The sequence below is a fragment of the Xenia sp. Carnegie-2017 genome, unplaced genomic scaffold (assembly GCF_021976095.1).
Source record: "Xenia sp. Carnegie-2017 unplaced genomic scaffold, XeniaSp_v1 HiC_scaffold_20, whole genome shotgun sequence".
NCBI lineage: Eukaryota > Metazoa > Cnidaria > Anthozoa > Malacalcyonacea > Xeniidae > Xenia > Xenia sp. Carnegie-2017.
The window spans coordinates 13,332,248-13,353,261 of NW_025813483.1; the positions used below are offsets into that span (position 1 = coordinate 13,332,248).

The 21,014-nt window shown below is 35.1% G+C and overlaps 4 protein-coding genes across 4 annotated transcripts; 1 reads left to right on the top strand and 3 right to left on the bottom strand.

The window, feature by feature from the left end:
- Positions 1–866: 866 nt before the first annotated feature.
- LOC124441891 (codanin-1-like) lies at positions 867–5,900 on the bottom strand. The gene is made up of 15 exons (XM_046992367.1): positions 5,853–5,900; positions 5,481–5,696; positions 5,005–5,171; positions 4,788–4,860; positions 4,313–4,408; positions 4,137–4,194; positions 4,015–4,068; positions 3,854–3,924; positions 3,658–3,731; positions 3,477–3,581; positions 3,358–3,391; positions 2,508–2,590; positions 2,158–2,221; positions 2,006–2,084; positions 867–1,561 (listed from the first exon to the last, which is right to left on the bottom strand). Exons 1-15 carry the CDS (start codon positions 5,880–5,882, stop codon positions 1,365–1,367), a joined length of 1,401 nt encoding a protein of 466 aa, XP_046848323.1. The 5' UTR covers positions 5,883–5,900; the 3' UTR covers positions 867–1,364.
- A 94-nt stretch (positions 5,901–5,994) lies between these two features.
- Positions 5,995–11,468, bottom strand: LOC124441728 (codanin-1-like). The gene is made up of 12 exons (XM_046992194.1): positions 11,170–11,468; positions 10,569–10,957; positions 9,176–9,666; positions 8,903–8,986; positions 8,743–8,821; positions 8,472–8,526; positions 7,948–8,016; positions 7,546–7,658; positions 7,367–7,456; positions 6,394–6,469; positions 6,203–6,300; positions 5,995–6,115 (listed from the first exon to the last, which is right to left on the bottom strand). The coding sequence occupies exons 1-12, from the start codon at positions 11,251–11,253 to the stop codon at positions 5,995–5,997; spliced, it is 1,749 nt and encodes a 582-aa protein (XP_046848150.1). The 5' UTR covers positions 11,254–11,468.
- Positions 11,438–12,423, top strand: LOC124441893 (apoptosis regulatory protein Siva-like). Its single transcript, XM_046992368.1, has 3 exons — positions 11,438–11,678; positions 11,974–12,202; positions 12,283–12,423. The coding sequence occupies exons 1-3, from the start codon at positions 11,570–11,572 to the stop codon at positions 12,341–12,343; spliced, it is 399 nt and encodes a 132-aa protein (XP_046848324.1). The 5' UTR covers positions 11,438–11,569; the 3' UTR covers positions 12,344–12,423.
- A 469-nt stretch (positions 12,424–12,892) lies between these two features.
- Positions 12,893–20,644, bottom strand: LOC124441888 (claspin-like). Its single transcript, XM_046992363.1, has 18 exons — positions 20,523–20,644; positions 20,258–20,434; positions 19,901–20,000; positions 19,707–19,818; positions 19,224–19,421; positions 18,755–18,906; positions 18,266–18,541; positions 17,701–18,182; positions 17,533–17,583; positions 17,317–17,420; positions 16,149–16,852; positions 15,890–16,082; positions 15,652–15,822; positions 14,976–15,234; positions 14,640–14,733; positions 13,936–14,006; positions 13,300–13,452; positions 12,893–13,195 (listed from the first exon to the last, which is right to left on the bottom strand). The coding sequence occupies exons 1-18, from the start codon at positions 20,550–20,552 to the stop codon at positions 13,079–13,081; spliced, it is 3,444 nt and encodes a 1,147-aa protein (XP_046848319.1). The 5' UTR covers positions 20,553–20,644; the 3' UTR covers positions 12,893–13,078.
- Between the last annotated feature and the right edge of the window lie 370 nt (positions 20,645–21,014).

Sequence of the window (21,014 nt, forward strand, 5' to 3'; positions counted from 1 at the left end):
TTTGCAGTAAAATAATTCCTTATTCTCTTGAAGTCAACACTTATTAATTTCAAGGCACAATATTCCTCAATCATGGCCACCCTCTGTGTGCGAATGCTGTGAATTGAGCGATGGCATAATTACGAAGGACTTTGTGAAAAACGATAGGTGAAAATGTTACTTTATATTACTACATGGCATATGATAATGAAATTCCGCGAGTCCTCGACATTTATCATAAAGAAAAATAGTTGACGTGTAGTATGATATAAAATAATGTTCACGTTACATTTTTTTTTATTTTACACTTTACAAACGTTGTTAGATTTGGCATGAGACGCAAACAGCGACGGGTACTTCGCTTTTCATAAGGGTCAAATTCCTCACTAAGTTGCTAAATAAAGATCTCAGATAATTAGCGTACCCTTAACGACCTTCGTTGCTTCGTCAAACGATTAAATCTAAATAATTGCACTTACAAACCAGGCAATTTCACACTTGACAGATATTTTGTGATGGCACGGAATTTGGTATGTGTGCGTAGGCGGGGATAGAGCGAGCGATTGCACGGCATAATTCAACTAAGCTACATAAGTTGACTTGAATTATTTCACATTGTCATCAAATATAAAAATGCGAAGCCATCATTCGAGTCCTAGATCATAACACTTGCGAGATGACATTCAACTCTAGCTCTTGCAAAAGACATGTTGCAAATGTATAGCAAATTTGCAATAGTTTCGATTCCATTTTGATTTTCCATTCAAGTGATTCAACTATCTAAAAATGTATGGCAACAGCCAAAAAAGGAGATGACAAATTCTCGAATACTTAAAAAAAATCTCTGTTGGCACACACCTAGCAGCGTCTTGACAATGAAGAAAAAATTGAAATTTGCATGATATTTTAATTACAAAGATTTTCTTATATCATCATCGAAACCTTCAGCGGGGGAGAAAGGTTAATTTAAAATTTTAACTTTTTATCAAAGGTTCGTCGTGAGCTCAATAGAAAAGTTGCGCTTTTCATTGTCTCAAAAATAATTTGTTGATAGATAAAAATAAATGACTGTACATGTACAAAGCTCACTAAATTACTAAATATAAAAAGTCCAAAATGATATATTCCAATTCTTTTTATGTTCTACGGAGAGGCTGTGATTCCTTCTTCATAGATAAACGTTTCCTTGGAATTTCTCAATGCAACCAAAGATCCATGTTTCTTCTAATTCACCTCAGAGACTTTACTAACAACAATTTATTATTTTCCGTACATTCCAGTATCCATTTCTATACGCCATGTCTCTTTTGCAGTAATTTTGGTGCGACTTTACTAACAACAATTTAATATTTTCCGTACATTCCAGTATCCATTTCCATTCGCCATCACTCTTTTGCAGTAATTTTGGTGCGTTCGTCTTCCGAATGTTTCGTATCAGAGTTTTTGTGAAGAAGATGTTGATAAAACCAATTAAAAGGATGCTCAGGATCGTTTGCATGTAGACGGTAGGAATTCAAATCAAGATTTTGCTCTTTTGCAATCATTTTATCCACGTCCTTACGTATAGTTTTATCGACAATGCCTAGATAAAATAAGCCCGACAGAAAGCGGACCGTTTCATCAATCAGAACTTCAACCAAGCAAGACTTCAAAATGAATGTTTTCGTAGTGAAAAATCCGGCGTGACCACCAAGCTATGAAATAAACTCCCTTTCCAAAAAAGAAACAAACTTGCGCATACATAAGGAATAAATTTATCAAACTTGCTAACGACTATGAATTGTTGTTATAACGCCATAAAACCAAATTCTGCGCCATTTAGAATGCGATTAGTTGCTCTTCAAAAGATCGGAAGTTGTCAAATTTCTCACGACAGGGAATCCTTTCCTTATGTTATCTTGGTTTTAGTAATCGGATTCCGAACCAAACTTTGGTCAGATTTGTTGGTGAATTCGAACTTTGTTGCAAAGTGATTTTTGCCACTTTATGGAGGCGAAATTCGATGAAAAATTGAAACGAAACTTACCACTAAGATTTTGATGGATCCATTGTATTAGTTTACTCATCGCCGACTTGTGGACGAGTCCAGCAACAGTCTTTATGACCTATATAGTATTAAATTGGATGAAATTATCCTATGGTCAGCAGAGAAAAGCAAGCACGATGAAAAAAATTTACTATTTCATTCATGTCATGCGATGCTAAACTTCGAACAGCCATGATCGACCGCGACTTGCAGTTCCTTTAAGAAAAGAGAAAAAACACAAGATATTTGACAGGCGGAAAGCAAATTTATGATTGTATTAAGTACATCAAAATTTGCATTGTATTATTTATTGGATTAGATTACAATTACTAAACAGTTATAAGTTGGGCCACAATATTTATATAAAAAATTCACAACAATTAACCACTAAACATGATACAAAAGAAATCTTGATAGTCAAGATAAAAACAGACAATGGGCATCATGGATAATCATGTGTACAATGCTATAAGTGCTATTATAAAAAAAGATGTGTTTGTACTTGTTAACTTCGTTGGAAATTCTTTCCATAACTCCATCTGTCATTCTATCACTAATCTTCATGAGCAACACCTTGTGTTTCTCCTTTGAAATTAAATTACATAACGATACTTCAAATATGTAACAGCTGTCGAAATTCCACGCAAGCCACGCACAGCGCCACAAAATTAAGCGTGGGGAGTGGGTTTAAGACATGACTTTAATGAATTTACTGCGTCTCCTTTTTACCCAAGTTGCGGAAAGAATAACTAGAGGATAGTGCAAAGTTTCAAAAAACACACTGCCTTTTGACTAGTAATTTGGAGCAAACACACAATTTTGATTCGTGTATCATGAGGCGAACATTCGCCGATTTTATGGTAAATAAAAAATTTTAAGTAAACCCTCATAAGATGTAGTGTACATAACCATTTATGTGCATAATTTTTTCATTGAAACTTTGCACTAAAAACTAGGAGTAAAAATTTTACCTTGGTGGAAAAAAGGAGAACATAAAACCATCATCCAGCTCTCCCCAGAGGCGCTGTGACGGCAAGTGGCGTAGCTTGATCTTTTTCACCGCAAAAGAGGGAGTGATGTAAAATCGGGGTTATCATAAGCATGTGATCATTGCCTGCTTTCTTCGAAATCAAAATTCAGCGTCAGTTTGGTGAAGTGCTCTTTAACTTCACTGATTCGTGATCCGAACCAACAAATGTAACATTTCATAATGACAAACGACTGGAAGACACGGCACTAACCAACCCGCTTCATACTCTTTAGCGACAGATGCAGAGAAAATGAGAAGGGGAATGGGGTGGAAAAGGAGTAGTGTCACGCCTGCACACAGGTTAACAGTGAATTAATCAAACCTTGAATTCATCCTTATTCACATCACGCCAATCTCTGGTAACAAGAATAGCAAAAATTCTTTAGCATTTCTAAAACAAATGTTGGGGTATTAATAAAAGTTACACCAAAAAAGTTATACCTTATATCTTTAAACAAGTTCGTATTCAACATATCTTGTTTCGCTTGCTCGTGTTCCGACGAGATTACACAATCCTTTAACAACTGTATCATATTGTGATATATCCTGATATATAAATAAAATAAAGTATAAATGTGAGATATAAAATATGTAACTGAGGCGGACGTCTGCATCTAAATACCTTAACGTTATGAAATCAACATCTTTTTTCAAATGTTCCGGTTGATTCCGAAAGAAGTTTTCCTCAAGTTGAGTCTAAAAATCAATTCATAGAAAGAAGCGCTCAGAAAACAACTTCACTTCATCGTAGTCAGATTCATAAAAACAACGAATGTATCAATTCTAGAAAAGCGCATTCATCAATTCTTCCAATAGACCTGAAGAGGTGACGATTTGATCGTTGGTTCCATAAAATCTGCACTAATTGGTTTAATTTTCTTCATTTGACCTGCAAGAAACATTAAAGTTGAGCAAAGCTGTCTTCAGTTCATGAATGCTGTGAGACTAGATGAGATTTACAAGTTCAACGACAAAATACCTCTTTTCTTAGCCTTTCCCACAACAGCTTCTGCAAGAATTACCCGAAGCTCACCTGTTTCACGAACACAAAGACAACATTAACGTGGGAGGGTAAAAAATCGGGAAAAATATCAAACTAACCAAGATATGGACAACACGTGTACAGAAGATGTTGATCAACCATGTCCATATCAGTCCCCTACAAGCAACGCAAATTATGAAATACACATGAGCAGTCTTCGATTCGCTCAAAAGACAACAAGTCAAAAAGTTAATGAAACAGAAGTCACTGACTTTACAATATTCTTGCCACATACCGTAAAGGAGTTGGTCCTTGTCGCTATCTTCAATGAAGAGTGCCTGTCGCTAAACTCGGTGTATTTGGCAAACATTGCATCAGGAATAACTGGCATCTGTTGAAATTGCATGAAAAATCTTAGAATGTAGTGTTCATAAGAGATACTCGTCTACAAACCAAACCATTACTAGTCGTCTATTGGTAGTAATAAACAGTCTATTAGTCTATGTATGCCACATTGAACACAAAATATCTACGTTTACAAAACAGATAATAGAGCAGTGACGATGCTAGCCTCATTTTTTATATCTGGTACCAAAATGTCTTTGTATTGATTCAATGGAAAAACAATGAAATTACATTTCTAAAAAAATAATCATTTTGCAGAAAAAAATGCCCAGCAGGAGTAAAAAATTCGGGTTGGACCTACCCGCAAGTGCCATAGAGAGGATTCATGGATTGGTGTGGATATATAAGTATAAAGGTGAGCTCACCTCAAACAACCACCCTAAACCAGTAGTTAACAATAAATTCTCCCGATTCTTGTTTATTGAAGGCAGCTCTTTTCTAAATGAAAAAGACAAAATTTTCCTTAGCAAACTGAAGGCAATCCATAACTGCATCAACATTAATGGCAAACAAAATACGCAACCATTCATACTTCATGTAATCATACCATCATTCATGTACATGGCAATCACTATGATTTACCTGTATATGTGATATAAGAAGTGAAATACTTGAGCATAATAATGAAGTGATGGACTGATTGCATCAATCATACTCAGATATTCAATAACCCAAGGTATCGTCAGTACAAGTCTTCCTTCGTCACGTGCTTTCTTTAGGTAGTGCATGACATCAAGATCTGGAGTCATCTTAATTAAAGAATGCGTCATGAAGTCATGCTTTGCGAGTTTGGGGTTTAGGTTTTCAAACGGGAATTTTCGTGTGAGGAGTGTAATCAATATGTAATTTAAGTCTCTTACATCCACCCAAAGTTTTCAAGGTTACGTGTTATACTTTTTGTTTTAAAATTCAATTTATACTATGACTTTGCCACTAACATGTGTTTAAGCTGACAAAGCACGCCTATGAGCAAGGGTGAAGCCAGATCGATAATTTGGGAGCTAAGTTTTGTAATCCATAAGCCCATTGTATTGTTTCAAGTAAGTTAAAATATGTACCTGATTTCTGGTTCTTATGATTGTTTCTTTAGTTGTAGCTGGTAATTCTTCATTTTGATGATACGGTAAAAACACAAGATAGCCAAGGAATTTCGCCAATGTTCTCAAAGTAATCAAACAAGATGTAAACTGTACTTGGTGCCTACTGTACCCTACAGCACTATCGTCATCAGTGGACTCGTCGAGGCTTTTTTCCGATGGAATACTACTGTTTAGCTGGAAGCAAAACATCGACGATATAAACTGAGAATCTAATGATACGTTTTTCTCACTACAAAATGTACTCAACATAGTCACAATAAAAATGAAATTAAGACTTTCATGAAGATCATTAGAAGAAAGCTTAAAGAATTATGTTTTATATTATCTTACCTCAATGATCTTCACAGACAGACTGTCCATTAAATGTCGGTTGAATGAAGGGCTACAAAACCAATGCAACAATTATCACAAGAAAATGGAAGACACAAAGAAAAAACTATTGTTTGCATGCACCAACAATGGCGTTCATCTTTTAGACGTGCCTCGTTGCAGCGACTATAAATGTACGAAAAAACTCCTCGGTTTCCGTAAAACCGGGGGGTGGACAAGGATCAGATGTTCTCGACTGTGGAGTAACAAGACGCTTTTTCAATCTAAGTAAAACAGTAAACAGGTTGATGTTATTTTTCATTATCAACCAGATGTACCAAGATATACTTTCACGATGTTCAGAAATTGACCTGAAAAACTTCTTTGGATTCGATTTGAAAAGTTCGCCAACAAACTCGGGCGACTCTCCTTCATTGAAGGTTGGCAACGTACTCTCATAACAGCACATCTGTTTTCGAGAAATAAATAAGGAAAAATGATCTCATACAAATGGAAGTGAAAGAATGTGAGATATGAGCTCTTTGTCTTTCATTCAATCAACCTGAATCAATTGAGATTGAAAAAGTCGAACGAAATGAACAATGTTCGTTAACCCACACTTCTCGTCGACGACTTGCCTAGATATTAAGACAATAGAAAAGTTCTTTTTAATATTTCGACCATGATTTAGAAAGACAATTCACAACAGAAAAACGTTGAACTTAAGATAACTGGACTGCTACCTCATTGAGAAATTTTAAGCCAGCAATTTAAAAAGTTCTAATCCTTCAACAGACAGTCAAAAAAGACTACTATGACAGTAATCTAAAATACAGGGCTACCTTCAGGCACACTGAGGACTACCTTCAGGCACACTGAGGACTACCTTCAGGCACACTGAGGACTACCTTCAGGCACACTGAGGACTACCTTCAGGCACACTGAGGGCTACCTTCAGGCACACTGAGGACTACCTTCAGGCACACTGAGGACTACCTTCAGGTACACTGAGGACTACCTTCAGGCACACTGAGGACTACCTTCAGGCACACTGAGGACTACCTTCAGGCACACTGATGACTACCTTCAAGCCCACTGAGGACTACCTTCAGGCACACTGAGGACTACCTTCAGGCCCACTGAGGACTACCTTCAGGCACACTGAGGACTACCTTCAGGCACACTGAGGACTACCTTCAAGCCCACTGAGGACTACCTTCAGGCACACTGAGGACTACCTTCAGGCCCACTGAGGACTACCATCAGGCACACTGAGGACTACCTTCAGGCACACTGAGGACTACCTTCAAGCCCACTGAGGACTACCTTCAGGCACACTGAAGACTACCTTCAGGCACACTGAGGACTACCTTCAAGCCCACTGAGGACTACCTTCAGGCACACTGAGGACTACCTTCAAGCACACCGAGGTAAAGTTTGGCTTCACATAACTACGGGTATACGTACTATAAATTAGCATTCCAGTAATATATACATACAGTTTATTGCATAAAACGCGTTCTGTGAAAACACACCTTATTCTATCACCTAAATGCTCTGGTAATGACCAACCAGATTTCCCATTCTGTGATTCCCACGTTCGTATTATTTCGTAAAACATGTCCCTGTAGATCAAAATAACATACGAGTTAAATATCTAACGCTTTTTCCAAGAACTCAACATTTTCACTGCGAGTGCAATAATTTTTTTTACCTTTGTCGTTTAAAGTAATGAAATGTTTGTTCGGACGAAAAATTGTTCCTATTGTCAAAGTTTACTTGAAATGGAACACAGTTTAACGGCGACTTTAGCAAGGAGTATGGCACCTGGATATAAAGAAATAAAAACTTCCTGGGATTTATGTAGAGGTATGAGTAAATAAACAAAAAATATCATAAGGTACATCACTTAAGAGGTACATCACTTAAGAGGTACATCACTTAAGAGGTACATCACTTAAGAGGTACATCACTTAAGAGGTACATCACTTAAGAGGTACATCACTTAAGAGGTACATCACTTAAGAGGTACATCACTTAAGAGGTACATAGCTTAAGAGGTACAATACTTAAGAGGTACATCACTTAAGAGGTACATCAAGAGATCATTAGGTACCTCACTTATTGATATCGTTGGATACAAGCTCGCAAGATCATCGTGGAAACTCCTGGAAAATTCCATGATCTACGACACAAACAATCGAATACAAGACCACAAGAAAATGATGAGAATTGGGAGGAAAAAATTACATTGAACTTTTTAAAATCCCAAAATTCAAGATGCCACTTGTTACAACTTAAATCAGGCTTGTGAGGAAGTGTTTATCGTTCAAAAAAAATATTAAATTATGCTGATTGGCACTTCATTCAGGGTACGATTTATCACATTTAACCCAAATCCATTATGCTGATTGGCACTTCACTCAGGCACGATTTATCACATTTAACCCAAATCCAATCAACATGATTCATGTCACTAATGAGAGTGACGTCAAAACATGAAATTCTACCCAGAGAAAGGTTAATTTTTTTCGCAATTCTGGGATTTCAGATTCCAAAACTTCAACTTAATCAAGCGAGGTTTTAGTTCAATACTTTAAACATTACGCATTAGGTATGTGCTTTCTTAAAGAAACTTACAGCCTTGTTGTCTAACAGCAACCTCAATGTTCCTTTGTCAAGTAACTTGATTATTCTGAACAAGGTAAATTAGGCCATCTTAATGCATTTATACTAAGAAACATCACGAATCTGACTATGCAAGGCTTATTCTAAAAACCATCGAAAACGTTGTACGTCCAGCGAGGACTAAGTACTAGCCATGAAAGTGGACTTTAACTTAAGTCCAACAAACATTTAATAACCTGAAGCATTAGCCATAAAAATACGTCGCTTCAAAGTTTTACCTTACCCAAAGAGTTTCTGAAGAGCAACAGTTGCATAATACATACAGTTATGATGACCAGAGAGGATACCTTTTGTTGTAGCTTCTGATGAGAGAAAATACGCTTTTAAATTATCTTTTCCTTTCAGAAAGATAGTTAGACAACACGATGTTGACAAAAATATACCTTTTTCAACATCTGAGTTGACTTCCACCGTCAAAAGTTGTAAAATAAAGCTCATTTCAATAACAATATTAGGCACCAAATTTTCTAAAAAATAATCCAAATATTCAACAAATGATCAATAACAAACGTATTAAGTATTGATGTTAATTTTGCAAGATAAAGTAGCATCTTAATGGATCTTACAGGAGATCATGCGGGATTCCGAGGGTTTATGAACAAATTAAACACTGGAGAACCATCGTGATATACATTTGCAAAATAACGATGACTCACCAAGAATACAAAATGAATGAATAACAGCAAGTTTGTCAAGGACATCGGAATCCGTCACCGAATCAAGTTTCGGTGGAAATAATTCTTCTTTTGGACTCTCTTGAAAACTTGAATTCAAACTATTTTTATTGTTTTCTGATTCACTCAACGAATCGGAACAGTTCTTCACATCAACAGATAGCTGGGAAATTTTATTTTTATTATGTTGAGGACCAAAAGGCGCCTTGACTTGGCAAGATGATAAGTTTGGTGTCCTACTTCCTTGATGCATAAAATCCTCAAGTTTGAATTTCACGGAATGTTTTCTAGAATTCCAAGTATTTCGTGATGCATTATGATGTTGTCCTTTCGTTTGCCTCTCTTCCCTGAATGAATGACTTGATTCATCAGATGTTTCACATGAAGTTGAGGAATTGTTGAAGATAGTTGACGAGTTGCGCCGTGTTCTTACTGGTGTCGGAGTAATACGTCGAGTTGGAGTTACGCTATTTCTAAAGTAAATGGTTTGAACCCGGGAGTATCGTTATATGTTTGTAAATGATGATCGTCCAGGTTAATAAAGTCCTGAGAAGGACTGTTTTTGTTGTTGTTGACTGACAAGGTTGTCGAAACGTCAGTCAACAACAACAAAAACAGTCCTTCTCAGGACTTTATTAACCTGGACGATCATCATTTACAAACATATAGCTATTTCTAAAGTGAGAAAAACACAACAGTTTGGTAAATTTTAAACACAAATGATAAACAAGAAAAAATTTGAGTATTTACGTATAATTTTACACAGGATTGGATTGAGGATGATTTTTTTTTTGGGGGGGGGGGAGTTGCTCTAGTCTGGATTAGATTTAGCTGGCCACTTAGTTGGTGTCTGCATGCTATCTCATACTATATTTTTAAAATTCTTTTACTTGTTGTTGATGGTTGTTAGTTTTTTGTAAGCATGCTACAAGCTCTATTTGTGATTGCTACATGAAACAGAGGAAAATTGAAAATCAAGACGGAAAAACTACCCCTCTAAATTCTAACAATATCCTTTATTACAAGTACCAGCTCACTGAACTCAGTTACAAATCAATGGCAACAAGTTACACAAAAATTACCCATGTTAGTATTCTGTCATAAAAATGAGCAAAGTTGTACATAACTATACAAGACAAGTTGAGCTTTGGCAAGGGTAGATATTTTATTACTTCCATCTTCAAATAAATGACACTTCACTAAAACTCTGGCATTCATAAAATAGCTAAATCAGTTGATTAGGGGTCAAGCTATTTTTTATCAATGTGTCTTGAAAGACAAAAAAATTATCATGATTTCCCTTTTTTAGCTTCTCTCTCCCAGCCTTGCTGTTCAGCAGGCCTGTTCTCTGTTCACAAAACCGCTGTCAACTGACCTTGTGGAAACATCATGAATCGTTGGAAAGTCTTCGTCCAAATTGAACTTCACTGGTGTTGATGTGAAAAGATGATCTTTTTTGTTTTTTGACTCACATGATGAACTTCCAAGATACTGACTGTTTACTGACAAAGGCAAAGTATCCTTATTTGATGGTGAAGATTTAAACAAACTTTCTCTTGCCTTTACTGTATTGCTGCTTGTATCTGAACTGGATTTCACATTCCTGGGATATCGTCGCTTTTTCTTGATTTTCTTGGGTGAAATGACTGGAAGTTCGCTAGTAAAATGGCACGTGGATTCTTCTCGAATGTAGTTTAGGAAGTAAGGAACAAACTTGCCAGCATCAAATGTTGGTATATCAACACTAAGGTCATGTGAGCAACACTAGATAAACAAATACTTAATTAAAAAGTTAATTCAAGGTTTAGGATGAGCTACATGAAGATGAAGAGCATAACTTGATTCTCGTGATTGGGGGGAGAGGACTTAATTTTCCTGACAGCCCCCAGAATTTACAACCACGATGAAAATGAAAAAGCTACCAATTAATAATATTACCTTCCTACTTTTTATGCAGGATATTTTGCCTTGCTTACCTCTTTTTTTTCATCTTTCAAATATTTTTTAAGAACCTCAATATCTAAGGTTCCTTGAATGACTTTTTCTAAAATATTGGCCATAACATCTTACATATTTTATATATTTATTTACTTATACAAGAACAAAAATGAAACGGTGATATTAGGATACAAAAGTTGAAGAATCTCCAAAATAGTTCACTAATGCAAAATATTTTTAATCCATATTTCATAAAGTTGACAAAATGGGAAGAAAACCTATCTCGTAAAAGACGAAAAATACGAGTCGTAAACAAATTCAAGAGAGCCGCCATTAGTCACGTGGTTTTATTTAAAACAAAATATAAACAGGCGGGCTTTGGCGGGAGACTTCAGACTTGTTTCCAACTTCTGGAATTGAAAGGTGGAACAATTTGGAATGGCAAAAAGATCTTTTCCTTTCAACCATTGTCCACCTGTACAATTAAAGACGCATGTTCAAACTAAGCATGTTAACAACAACGAAGCCTCTTTGAAAAAAATCTACGGTAAGGTACAGAATAGTAATTCTTATAAATATATTATTATTATATATACAAAGTGTATTACAATGTGCCCTCCCGGCTACCACCATAGTAAAATGGTGACTCCTACACTTGGGACACAGGACGTACGGTTATATTATATATATTATTATTATATATATATAAGTATAAAGGTACTGGCTAACAACAAGTAAAATAGAATGGATCATGGATGTGCATGTGAAGAAAAATAGGTATCAAGGTTTAACGTACTATTATTGAACCAAAAAGAGTTCATCAATTGGACTTGCTCTTCCAGATAAAACACAATCTATGTTAAAAGCTGGAGCCAGGGCTTATGATAAAAATCTATCAAATGGTAATACTGCTCAAGTCAAGTGGACAAGTATTTGCCAATATTGTAAAGGATCCAACGATTCAAAGGAAATGACAAAATGTTTCTTTTGTGAGAAGGATATCTGTGTGTACTGTTACAATTTCTGTTTCAAGTGTGAGCAACATTTTTGTCCACTGTGTTCAATAATAAGGTACAAGGCAAATCTGTTTTTTCTGGTGTTTTTTTTTGTTTGCTATGCATACTCACTTTCAATGTTTCCATTTATTGCAGTTATAATGATCATAAAGAGAAATCATATTGTTTGTCATGTCACCATCTAGCTAAAATGTAAATGTTACACATGGTTATCAAGTTATTATAAATATTTAGACTATACAGGGACTTTAATTAAAGAATGGATTTTATTATTTATTTGAAACGACTAATAATTATTTTGTACAAAGAACCATAAATAAACAATTATATGTCACAGAAGAAATGTTTACTTTGTAAAACTTTTTGCAGGGGCCTTAAATTTTTTCAACACTATTGTATGTTTTTATGTATTGTTTATAAGTGCTAACTTCTTTACTTTGATTTGTTTGACATTCAGTTAAGATAAACAATGACATTTTTATAAATTGCATCAAAAATAATGTGTTGTGGTAAGGTGTACTAGTAGTGCTGGAAAGGAGGGGGATGATACAGTCTTCAATTGTACAATTAAAAAAAATTAATTATGTTTACTATGTAAGTGCCATTTTTTTTGGCTTTTGTTTTCCAAAGAAGGCCTTGGGCACCACTTACTCCAGTACACTTGCATCATATTTCATTATGTTCAACAGCGATAATTAGGAAAATGAACTCTCCCATTGAAAATGCCAATCAAGAAAGATGAGCCTTTACTAAAAATGAAAAATCTAATCAAGGAACATCTCAAAGATAAAATTGATATATAAATATCATTAGCAATTCAACAAGCTGGTTTGATGTTTTGATGTTCAATCCATGCTGAGCAGATATTGACATCATTAAATGGACAAAAGCATCATCAACACAGGAAACATTATCGTGCACACTTGTAGTTTCACACAGGCATTGCTGCAAACAGGCTTCCTGTAACTAAATGGCTACTTAAAGCTCTGTCCAGCCGAGGCCGCTTGGCATTTGGTGGCTCAGACATGTGTGAAGACCGATGAAGTTTCTAAAGCAAAGGATTGAATGAGGATGAATGGAATGAAAAAAAATTTACAGTTGAAAAAAACTTCTAATCCATACATAGAAAGAAACAGCCAATATATAACTCACCTGCTCTATCTTGTTGCCATCTTTGGCTTTGTTGCTTGGAGATACTGTATGAAATACAAAGCCAAAGGTCGAATTTGGCGTTTTTTTCAAGCCCGTAATGTTCGACAAACGAGACATTTGTTTTTTGTCACGATTCAAGAACGAACCACGCTTCTATAAAATGAAATCATTGTAATATTTAGAGCAACTGTATGACATCTCACATCTCAGTCCGGTTTTTTCATTAAATTTTGTTGGACATTTTGTTGTGAAAATCATTGGCTGTATTTCAGCTCACCCTATACGTACATACATGAAAAACAGAAAGACTCGACAGATGAACGCGAGTTTGTTTCCAATGTTTATTAGTACCAGTGTGCGAATTAACGGTGTGCAATGTGCAATTTGCACATCGTTTTAGCTAAAATGAAAACAATTGCACATCACTTTTTCAAACGATGTGCAAAAATAAGCGGTTTTAACGAAAAACACTGTCGTAAATCATATGAATTTGTTCACGTTTAAAAATATTAATTTAGCAATTAGCGCTATATAATAATTAACGTAATATCAATTTGATTATGCCTCTAAACAAACACTTTTGTCAAAAAAATTGCACATCGTTTTTTCTGAACTAATTCGCACACTGATTAGTACCTGAGATGATTTCTTAGATGTTGAATCCTGGCATTTCACAGGTATAACTGTAGGTTCAACTGGTTTTTTTTCTGAAAGAATTCAATAAAAAAATCATCATTTGTCTACGAATACAGTCACCCATTGTCATCTCATAAAGTGACCAACAGTCACTCAATAAATTCACCAATTAAAGTGGATGGTTTGAGCTCGCAAGTATCCTTACATGTTTGTAAATGAAGATTGTACAGGTTAGTGGACTACTGAGAAACACTGTTCAGTTTTGACTGACGTTTTGACGCTTTTCGTCATTTTTAGGCAGTGTCAACTACATAAAGTCCCCTACTGTCACCTAATAAAGTCACCTACTGTCACCTAATAAAGTCACCTACTGTCACCTAGTTAAGTCACCTACTGTCACCTAATAAAGTCACCTACTGTCACCTAATAAAGTCACCTACTGTCACCTAATAAAGTCACCTACCGTCACCTAATAAAGTCACCTACTGTCACCTAATAAAGTCACCTACTGTCACCTAATAAAGTCACCTACTGTCACCTAATAAAGTCACCTACTGTCACCTAATAAAGTCCCCTACTGTCACCTAATAAAGTCCCCTACTGTCACCTAATAAAGTCCCCTACTTTTAACCAATTAACAATGAGCTACGTAGTATCATCCAATTGTGAGTAATAATTGCTGATGTAAGGCATGTAAAAAGTACCTTCAACAACTTGACTTGTGTCCTTGATAAGATTCAAAATTGTTTGACTATTTTCATCAACATTGGACGTTTGTGAATCACCCTCTCTTTTCAACTACAGCAAGGAGAATGATGATATAGATAATAAATATATTATAAAAAGGATGTGGAAGTTTTGAATAAGTTGGATATAATACATTTAATTAGGTATAATATATGTATATTATATGCACGAATAACGTAAGTATAATTTGTGAATACTGTGTGTATAATATATGTAATATGTATGAATAATATATTTCTAATGTATGTATACCTAAGAACTATGTATAATTTAAGAATAAATTATGCATATACTTGCTCTTGCAGGAACAATTCTCGTTCGTGTTTCATTTTTCTTCGCTCTAGTTCAGCTTGCGATAAAATCTCGTTGTCAACAATTTCTTCATCTCCCCAGAGAAGTTTATTATCAAAAATATCCCGTTGTGAATCGTCAAGTCCCCGCCACCTAAAGTTCCTCGCTCGTCCTCCGTTCTCTGAGTAGAGATCACCATCTTCAAGATAAAGTTCTTGCAGTTCGCGAATCTCGCGTTTGTCGTCGTCAATCATGGTTTTCCTGTAAACCAAAAAGAGAAGAAGATCTTGAAAGATGAAATCATACAAAGCTATGCATATACTTTTTTTCAATGCAAGATGACATATCATGTCTCATTAGAAAAATATGAAATGCGTATCTAAAGAAGATATTAACATATCATGAAATTAAAGTTACACTTATTAATTGCAAATACACGCACTGGTGTCGCTGAAGGAGGGCCTGGGGACAGGTGCCTCTTTCCAAAGTTAGCTGTCCCCCCCCCCCAACAGATTAAATTTTAAAGAGAATGTCTTGGATCACAGCACTGAGTGCTTTGCCCAAAATTTGTTTTTGAAACTTTGCTTAGCCCCTTCTCCAGACATTGTGATTTAGCTTGTGCCTCATCGACAAAATCCTTGCAACACCATTGATGATATATCTTGCATGTTTCCTTACATGTGAACTTTATTAACTTGTCTTTGTAGTTCTTCATCGGACGGAAGATCTTCGACATCCGAATCTTCTTCAAGTTGATCATCTTCAGATCCCTCATCTTCATCAGAACTTACTTCACTTCCGGAAAGTTCTGCTTCTTCCTCGACGAAATTATCTTTGTTAAAAATTGAACTAGAAAACAAAAGGCGAGATGAACAATGGAAAAATACATTTAGCATATTCACAAAAAAAAACGTACTGCACTTTCTTGCGACCCTTTCCGGATTTTCTAATTTCTACAGTTTCGTTACTTTCACCATCTTCCTCACTACTAAACACATCTTTCTCTGAGCAAGTGCCTTGGGAATCACTATCTATATGGTCGTCTTCAACATTATAATCATCCTTTGCTTCTTCGGTCTCTTCAATACTTTGCGTTTTAGGAAATTGTCCTAAACACGAAAGAATTATTTAGAAATAAAAATGAAGTCACTGCTATTATTTCTGTTTCACTTTACCCGAGCAAAGAGCAAGAACATCGTCCGTTTCCATGGAATCGTCGACCTTATTAAACAACTCAAATAATCCTCGTCTTCCCTTCTTGCTCCCATCATTCAGTGCAATAGTACCACCATTCCTTAGATTCCCCACGGATTCCTTATTGTCTTGTCCAGAACATTCGCGGACTGGATCAATAATCTCTCGTTTTTCTATTAGAGTAGAGTCTCTTTGAACACTAACATTCGATTCAAAAAGATCACCAGAGTTCGATGATCTTGAAAAAGTATAAATATCTTTCGTTCTTTCAAACTGTTCAGAATCATCCACTAACAATTTTTCCTTCCCTTCACAACCCTTTGACCGTTCATCATCGAGCGATAATGAATGTTTTCTTTCGGAGGTATCAAGAAAAGACCCCGAAGATAAACGCGAAAGTTCGTTAACATGTTGACAATCCATTTCTGATTCTATCCCATTTTCATTGCTTTCGTTGGTAAATTTACCAGAACACAAGCCGAGAAGTTCGTGCATGCTATATTGAGATTCGCCGTTAGAGGAACTATGAGCCTCGTTTGGATCATTCTTTCCATTCTTTTTACATCCGTTTTCTTCTGAAGCTCCCTTACACAGTCCAAGTAACTCAATCATATTGTTGGAGGGTTTTTTGCCATATGTTATTAAATCTTTTTTCTTTTTCTTTTTAGTTGAACTTAACAAGTACCTGGGGGAATAATAAAACAAGCAATATTCAGAATAAAATAAAAAAAACCCAAAACCACCATGAACACCTAAACCGAGGACGAGGCAAACGTCATTGATGATTACACAACATGCCTTTACTACAAATTGAAAAGCATTCACTCAAGTTTTTAGAAGTTTATATAGGTAGCATAGCCAGCCCGCATGTTTGATTGTGCTTTGCAATTTTTAGATTATTTAACAATGTTTACTTCTCTAAAAATATATCTTTTAAAGTGATTGAACACCGAAATTTTTAAACAGCATGATTATAGCTGCAAGTTGAATATGTCATTGCTGCAGACATTACCCTCAAATGAAAACTAAAACTTTACTAATGACGAAATGTAACTGACTTTAAAAGAACTGAAAAGGAAAGAACATTTACATATACGAATATTGCTCGCACTTTTTAATTTTCGAGCTGGCTACGTCAATACAACTTACCCTTGACTATCAACAAACTGAGTAAACTGCGTATCTTCGTCCAATGTAAAATTTAAATCTCTAAAGGTATTTGGTTTAATATCGTCCTCTTTATCGTAAAGATCCTACAACAAAAACTAAGCATTTAGCTTAAGAAAAAAATAAAAAAAACAAACTAATCTTATATATTTCTTCTACGTAAGATTACAATAAATAGCCCCAAACAACGACACATACCTGTGAATCTTCAATAGGTAATGAAAGCTCAGAGATGGGTTTGTTGAATTGCTAAAAGAATTATAAAAATCATGAAAAGCTACGTATATTTCACGTCAAGTAGTTAATGCTTTACGTAAATCTTCAACAATTATAACTAGTGCAAAGGTAAAGAATTTAATGACCCACCGATTTTTCATTACTGAACGATGATTCCATGCTCAGTAATCTTTGTATTCTTGAAAATGGAGTAAGTACATCATTATCGTCAGTTTTTGCCTCGTTGATCATATTTGACCTCTCCATTGAAGGCATATTTATTTTCGTGTAACTTAAGGATTGATCTTCGATGTTCCCATCTTGTGTATCATCAGCAGTCTCTAGTCTTAGTTTGATGCTCTCCTCAGAGCAAACACTATCACCATCATTCAATTGACTTTCTTCATCAAAATTTCGATTTATCATCTGGTTTGAGTTGTCAGATGGAAACAGATCCATTGTTTGATCGTCAGGAGGAATTTTTGATGTGGAAAAGCTAACTTTATTAAAGGCTTCGTCATCGCTATTTCTTTTAGAAACGATGCCATTTGATTTTTCATTATTGTCGGCCCCATTCTCTTCTTGGATTCTGTCATCATCGTCATTCCATTGTTCCATCTCAGGATCACTTTCTGAACAAAAGTATCTAACTTTAATTTGGAGCAAAACGATTGTTTTGTACATAAAAGTTGATGAAAGTTAGACTTTTTTATACCTTCATCATCACCATCTCCATCACCATCATCATCACCATCACCATCACCATCACCATCATCATCACCATCATCATCACCATCACTATCACCATCACCATCATCATCATCATCACCATCATCACCATCATAGTCATCAAAGTCTTCTTCTTCTTCTTCATCATCACTGACCTCTTCATTGTCCAGTTTCTTTTGTGTTTCATGGACCTTTCGAACTTCGGCTCTTTGGAGTTTCATTCTTTCAAGAAGTCTTCCTTTTAAACTATGCAATTTATCACCTATAGATAAAAATAGAAAAGAACAGACCAATAACCACTGCGGAGCCTCAAACCATCAAGAATTCTCAGCCAGAGATAAAAACAATACCATTCTCTTATTTATTAAAGATGTGCAAACAACATCAAGCAGACTAACAAGACAACCAAAGAGCATTAAAATTTGCAAGAAGTTAGAACTCCTAATACAAGTATATAAATGAACTGTATAGCTACCTGATTCCATTATTACATGTGGAACTTCGTTCCTTTTCTCATCATTAGATGATTTCTCTACTGCAGATCTATGACCAACCAATTCCAGCTCAGCATTGTGAACTTTGAAGATTTTAGCAGCTTTAGTCTTGTTTTTATTATGTTTAATAAATCTGGGGAACCAGAAAAAATAACAGTGATTAAGAACAACATTACATATGCGTAGTTAAGTCAAGGTAAAAATTAAATAAGTATGTGTTTCATGCATAGATGGACTTCATGAGAAGAGGTTGATTACAGGATAGCAAACTTTCAAATATCTGTTTTCACTGACTGCCCTCAAACCCCAACTAAAATTAATGCTACCAAAAACATTTTAACCACCTCTCCTCCAAGAATCAATATTCTACCTTGGTTTGGTGATGAAATGTCTACACCACTGCCTTAGTAAAAATACAACAATCTGTCAATGACTATATACTTGAAATACCTTTCCATTAAATGATCCATCCCACCAGCTTTGAAATTTGTTGAATCATCAAAGAAAATGACATCCTTATCCATTGACAACCTTGGTTGAGCATTTGATTTGATATTTTTCATCGGTGCAATGACAGCAATGCTTTCCTGCCTTTTCCCTTGTAGTTTCTTCGCAGCATCCATAACTTTCCTCACATTGTAATTACATCTGGAAATCAAAGACCGGATGTTCAACACATTCCTGGGGCAATAGTAGTTCCCATGATTATTTAAAAATAAAGTTTGATGAAAGAAATGACAAAGAGCTTTGCAATAGGAACATTAATATAATTATATCTATGTTTATGTTCGGATAACATTCACTCACTTCTGTAAAGAGTAAGATATTTTACTCACATAAAAATTGAATTCAATTGTATTTCAATTGTATTAGTGACCACTAATTTTGCTGACAAATGACAATATCCTAACATTTCATACAGAATGAACTTACCGAGCAGTTAAAGCAGATTTATTCCCAGTACCATCACTCATGTCAACCTTATTAAGGAGCCTGAAAATGTCTTTATACTCAGGTTGATGATATGGTAGTTTAACACGTGATTCTATTAAAAAAGTTTCAAGCACTGTTGAAAATTGTCCCAAATAATACGACAAGCTAAATTCATCACCTATTAAACAAAATACCTCTAAGCAATTTTGCACTTTCACTATAGAGTGTTGTGATGTCATTTTTCTTCATCTTGTGTTTTCTCACATCTTTGTTAACACTTGTACGTAATATTGTCTATCAAAAGAAATCCTCTCATTCAAAGAGCACATAGAGTCATTATATCACTTCTGAATGCTATTTCCTGAACTCAAAATTTTATAGCATATAGTTTGTATCTAGATATGCACGTCTCTTCAAACAAATTGAGAGTGTTCTTCATTCTGGAAACAACATTTGTACTCTCTGCGCAATTTTGATTACACATACACTTTCCCTCCTTAAACTATGTATTAATATCTTATTTACAATGTCATATAATCAACCACACCAACCTTAGTTTTTGTTTTAGCTCTCTGTTTGATAGCAGATATACTTTCCTCGACGTCTTCATTACTACTGCTATTTTCATGATCATCCACTAAACTTCCTTCGTCTCTAATGTTTTCAGGTTTCGAATCTCCATCGCTCTCAAATTCTGCATCGTATAAATCATTTTCTGACGTAAAAAGCTATATAGTGAAAAAAGAGAATTGGTAATCCACTTTAAAAGACAAAGCTATTATATTCAAGGATTAGGACATCGCAAAAGGAAAGTACCTCATTGTTGATCAAGTCTGAAACCGACATTTTTTTAATATAAATCCTGATTCTTCTTTCTTCGCTTTCTTCGTGTTTTCAGTGTTTTCAATTTTCCGCCAATAATAATTTTATGCAGCATTGCGATTCAAGGACAGCGGCTGATTTAAGCATACTTCATGTAACACATAAACAAAGCACACTTTAGAAATTTGAATTTTGTAATGTATAAAATGGATATTAGATAGTGATATACACTATATTTATATATGAATTAAAGTGAATCCTCCATTCTAATAAATAATTTTTCCTAAGGTTTGTTCATCAAATATGAAATATTCAGACAAAATACTAAAGAGAAAACCGTTTCTCCTGAGATTGCAAAATATGAATCAAAACAAGACGAGACGTAAACTGTAAATTTTCGACTTTATTTCAAAGTCATCCTCTGTCTTGTTTTGATTCAAATTTTGCAATGTCAAGATGTCTTGCTTCTTCGGAATTTGTTTTATA

Bases quoted from the DNA above. Each gene is read 5' to 3' on its own strand.
- LOC124441891 (XM_046992367.1), bottom strand. From the start codon at position 5,882: ATGGACAGTCTGTCTGTGAAGATCATTGAG. The intron at 5,172-5,480 runs GTACATATTTTA...TCTTTAATTAAG, and splicing joins TCATAAGAACCAGAAATCAG to ATGACTCCAGATCTTGATGT. The intron at 3,392-3,476 runs GTATAACTTTTT...TCTTGTTACCAG, and splicing joins AACTTGTTTAAAGATATAAG to AGATTGGCGTGATGTGAATA.
- LOC124441728 (XM_046992194.1), bottom strand. From the start codon at position 11,253: ATGGCCAATATTTTAGAAAAAGTCATTCAAGGAACCTTAGATATTGAG. The intron at 9,667-10,568 runs GTCAGTTGACAG...CATTTACTTTAG, and splicing joins ATTCATGATGTTTCCACAAG to AAATAGCGTAACTCCAACTC. The intron at 8,527-8,742 runs GTAAGGTAAAAC...TACCTTGTTCAG, and splicing joins GCTCTTCAGAAACTCTTTGG to AATAATCAAGTTACTTGACA.
- LOC124441893 (XM_046992368.1), top strand. From the start codon at position 11,570: ATGGCAAAAAGATCTTTTCCTTTCAACCATTGTCCACCTGTACAATTA. The intron at 11,679-11,973 runs GTAAGGTACAGA...TTGCTCTTCCAG, and splicing joins CTCTTTGAAAAAAATCTACG to ATAAAACACAATCTATGTTA. The intron at 12,203-12,282 runs GTACAAGGCAAA...CATTTATTGCAG, and splicing joins CCACTGTGTTCAATAATAAG to TTATAATGATCATAAAGAGA.
- LOC124441888 (XM_046992363.1), bottom strand. From the start codon at position 20,552: ATGTCGGTTTCAGACTTGATCAACAATGAG. The intron at 16,083-16,148 runs GTAAAGTGAAAC...TTTCGTGTTTAG, and splicing joins TGTTCTTGCTCTTTGCTCGG to GACAATTTCCTAAAACGCAA. The intron at 13,453-13,935 runs GTACTAATCAGT...TTCATTTTATAG, and splicing joins CATCTAAGAAATCATCTCAG to AAGCGTGGTTCGTTCTTGAA.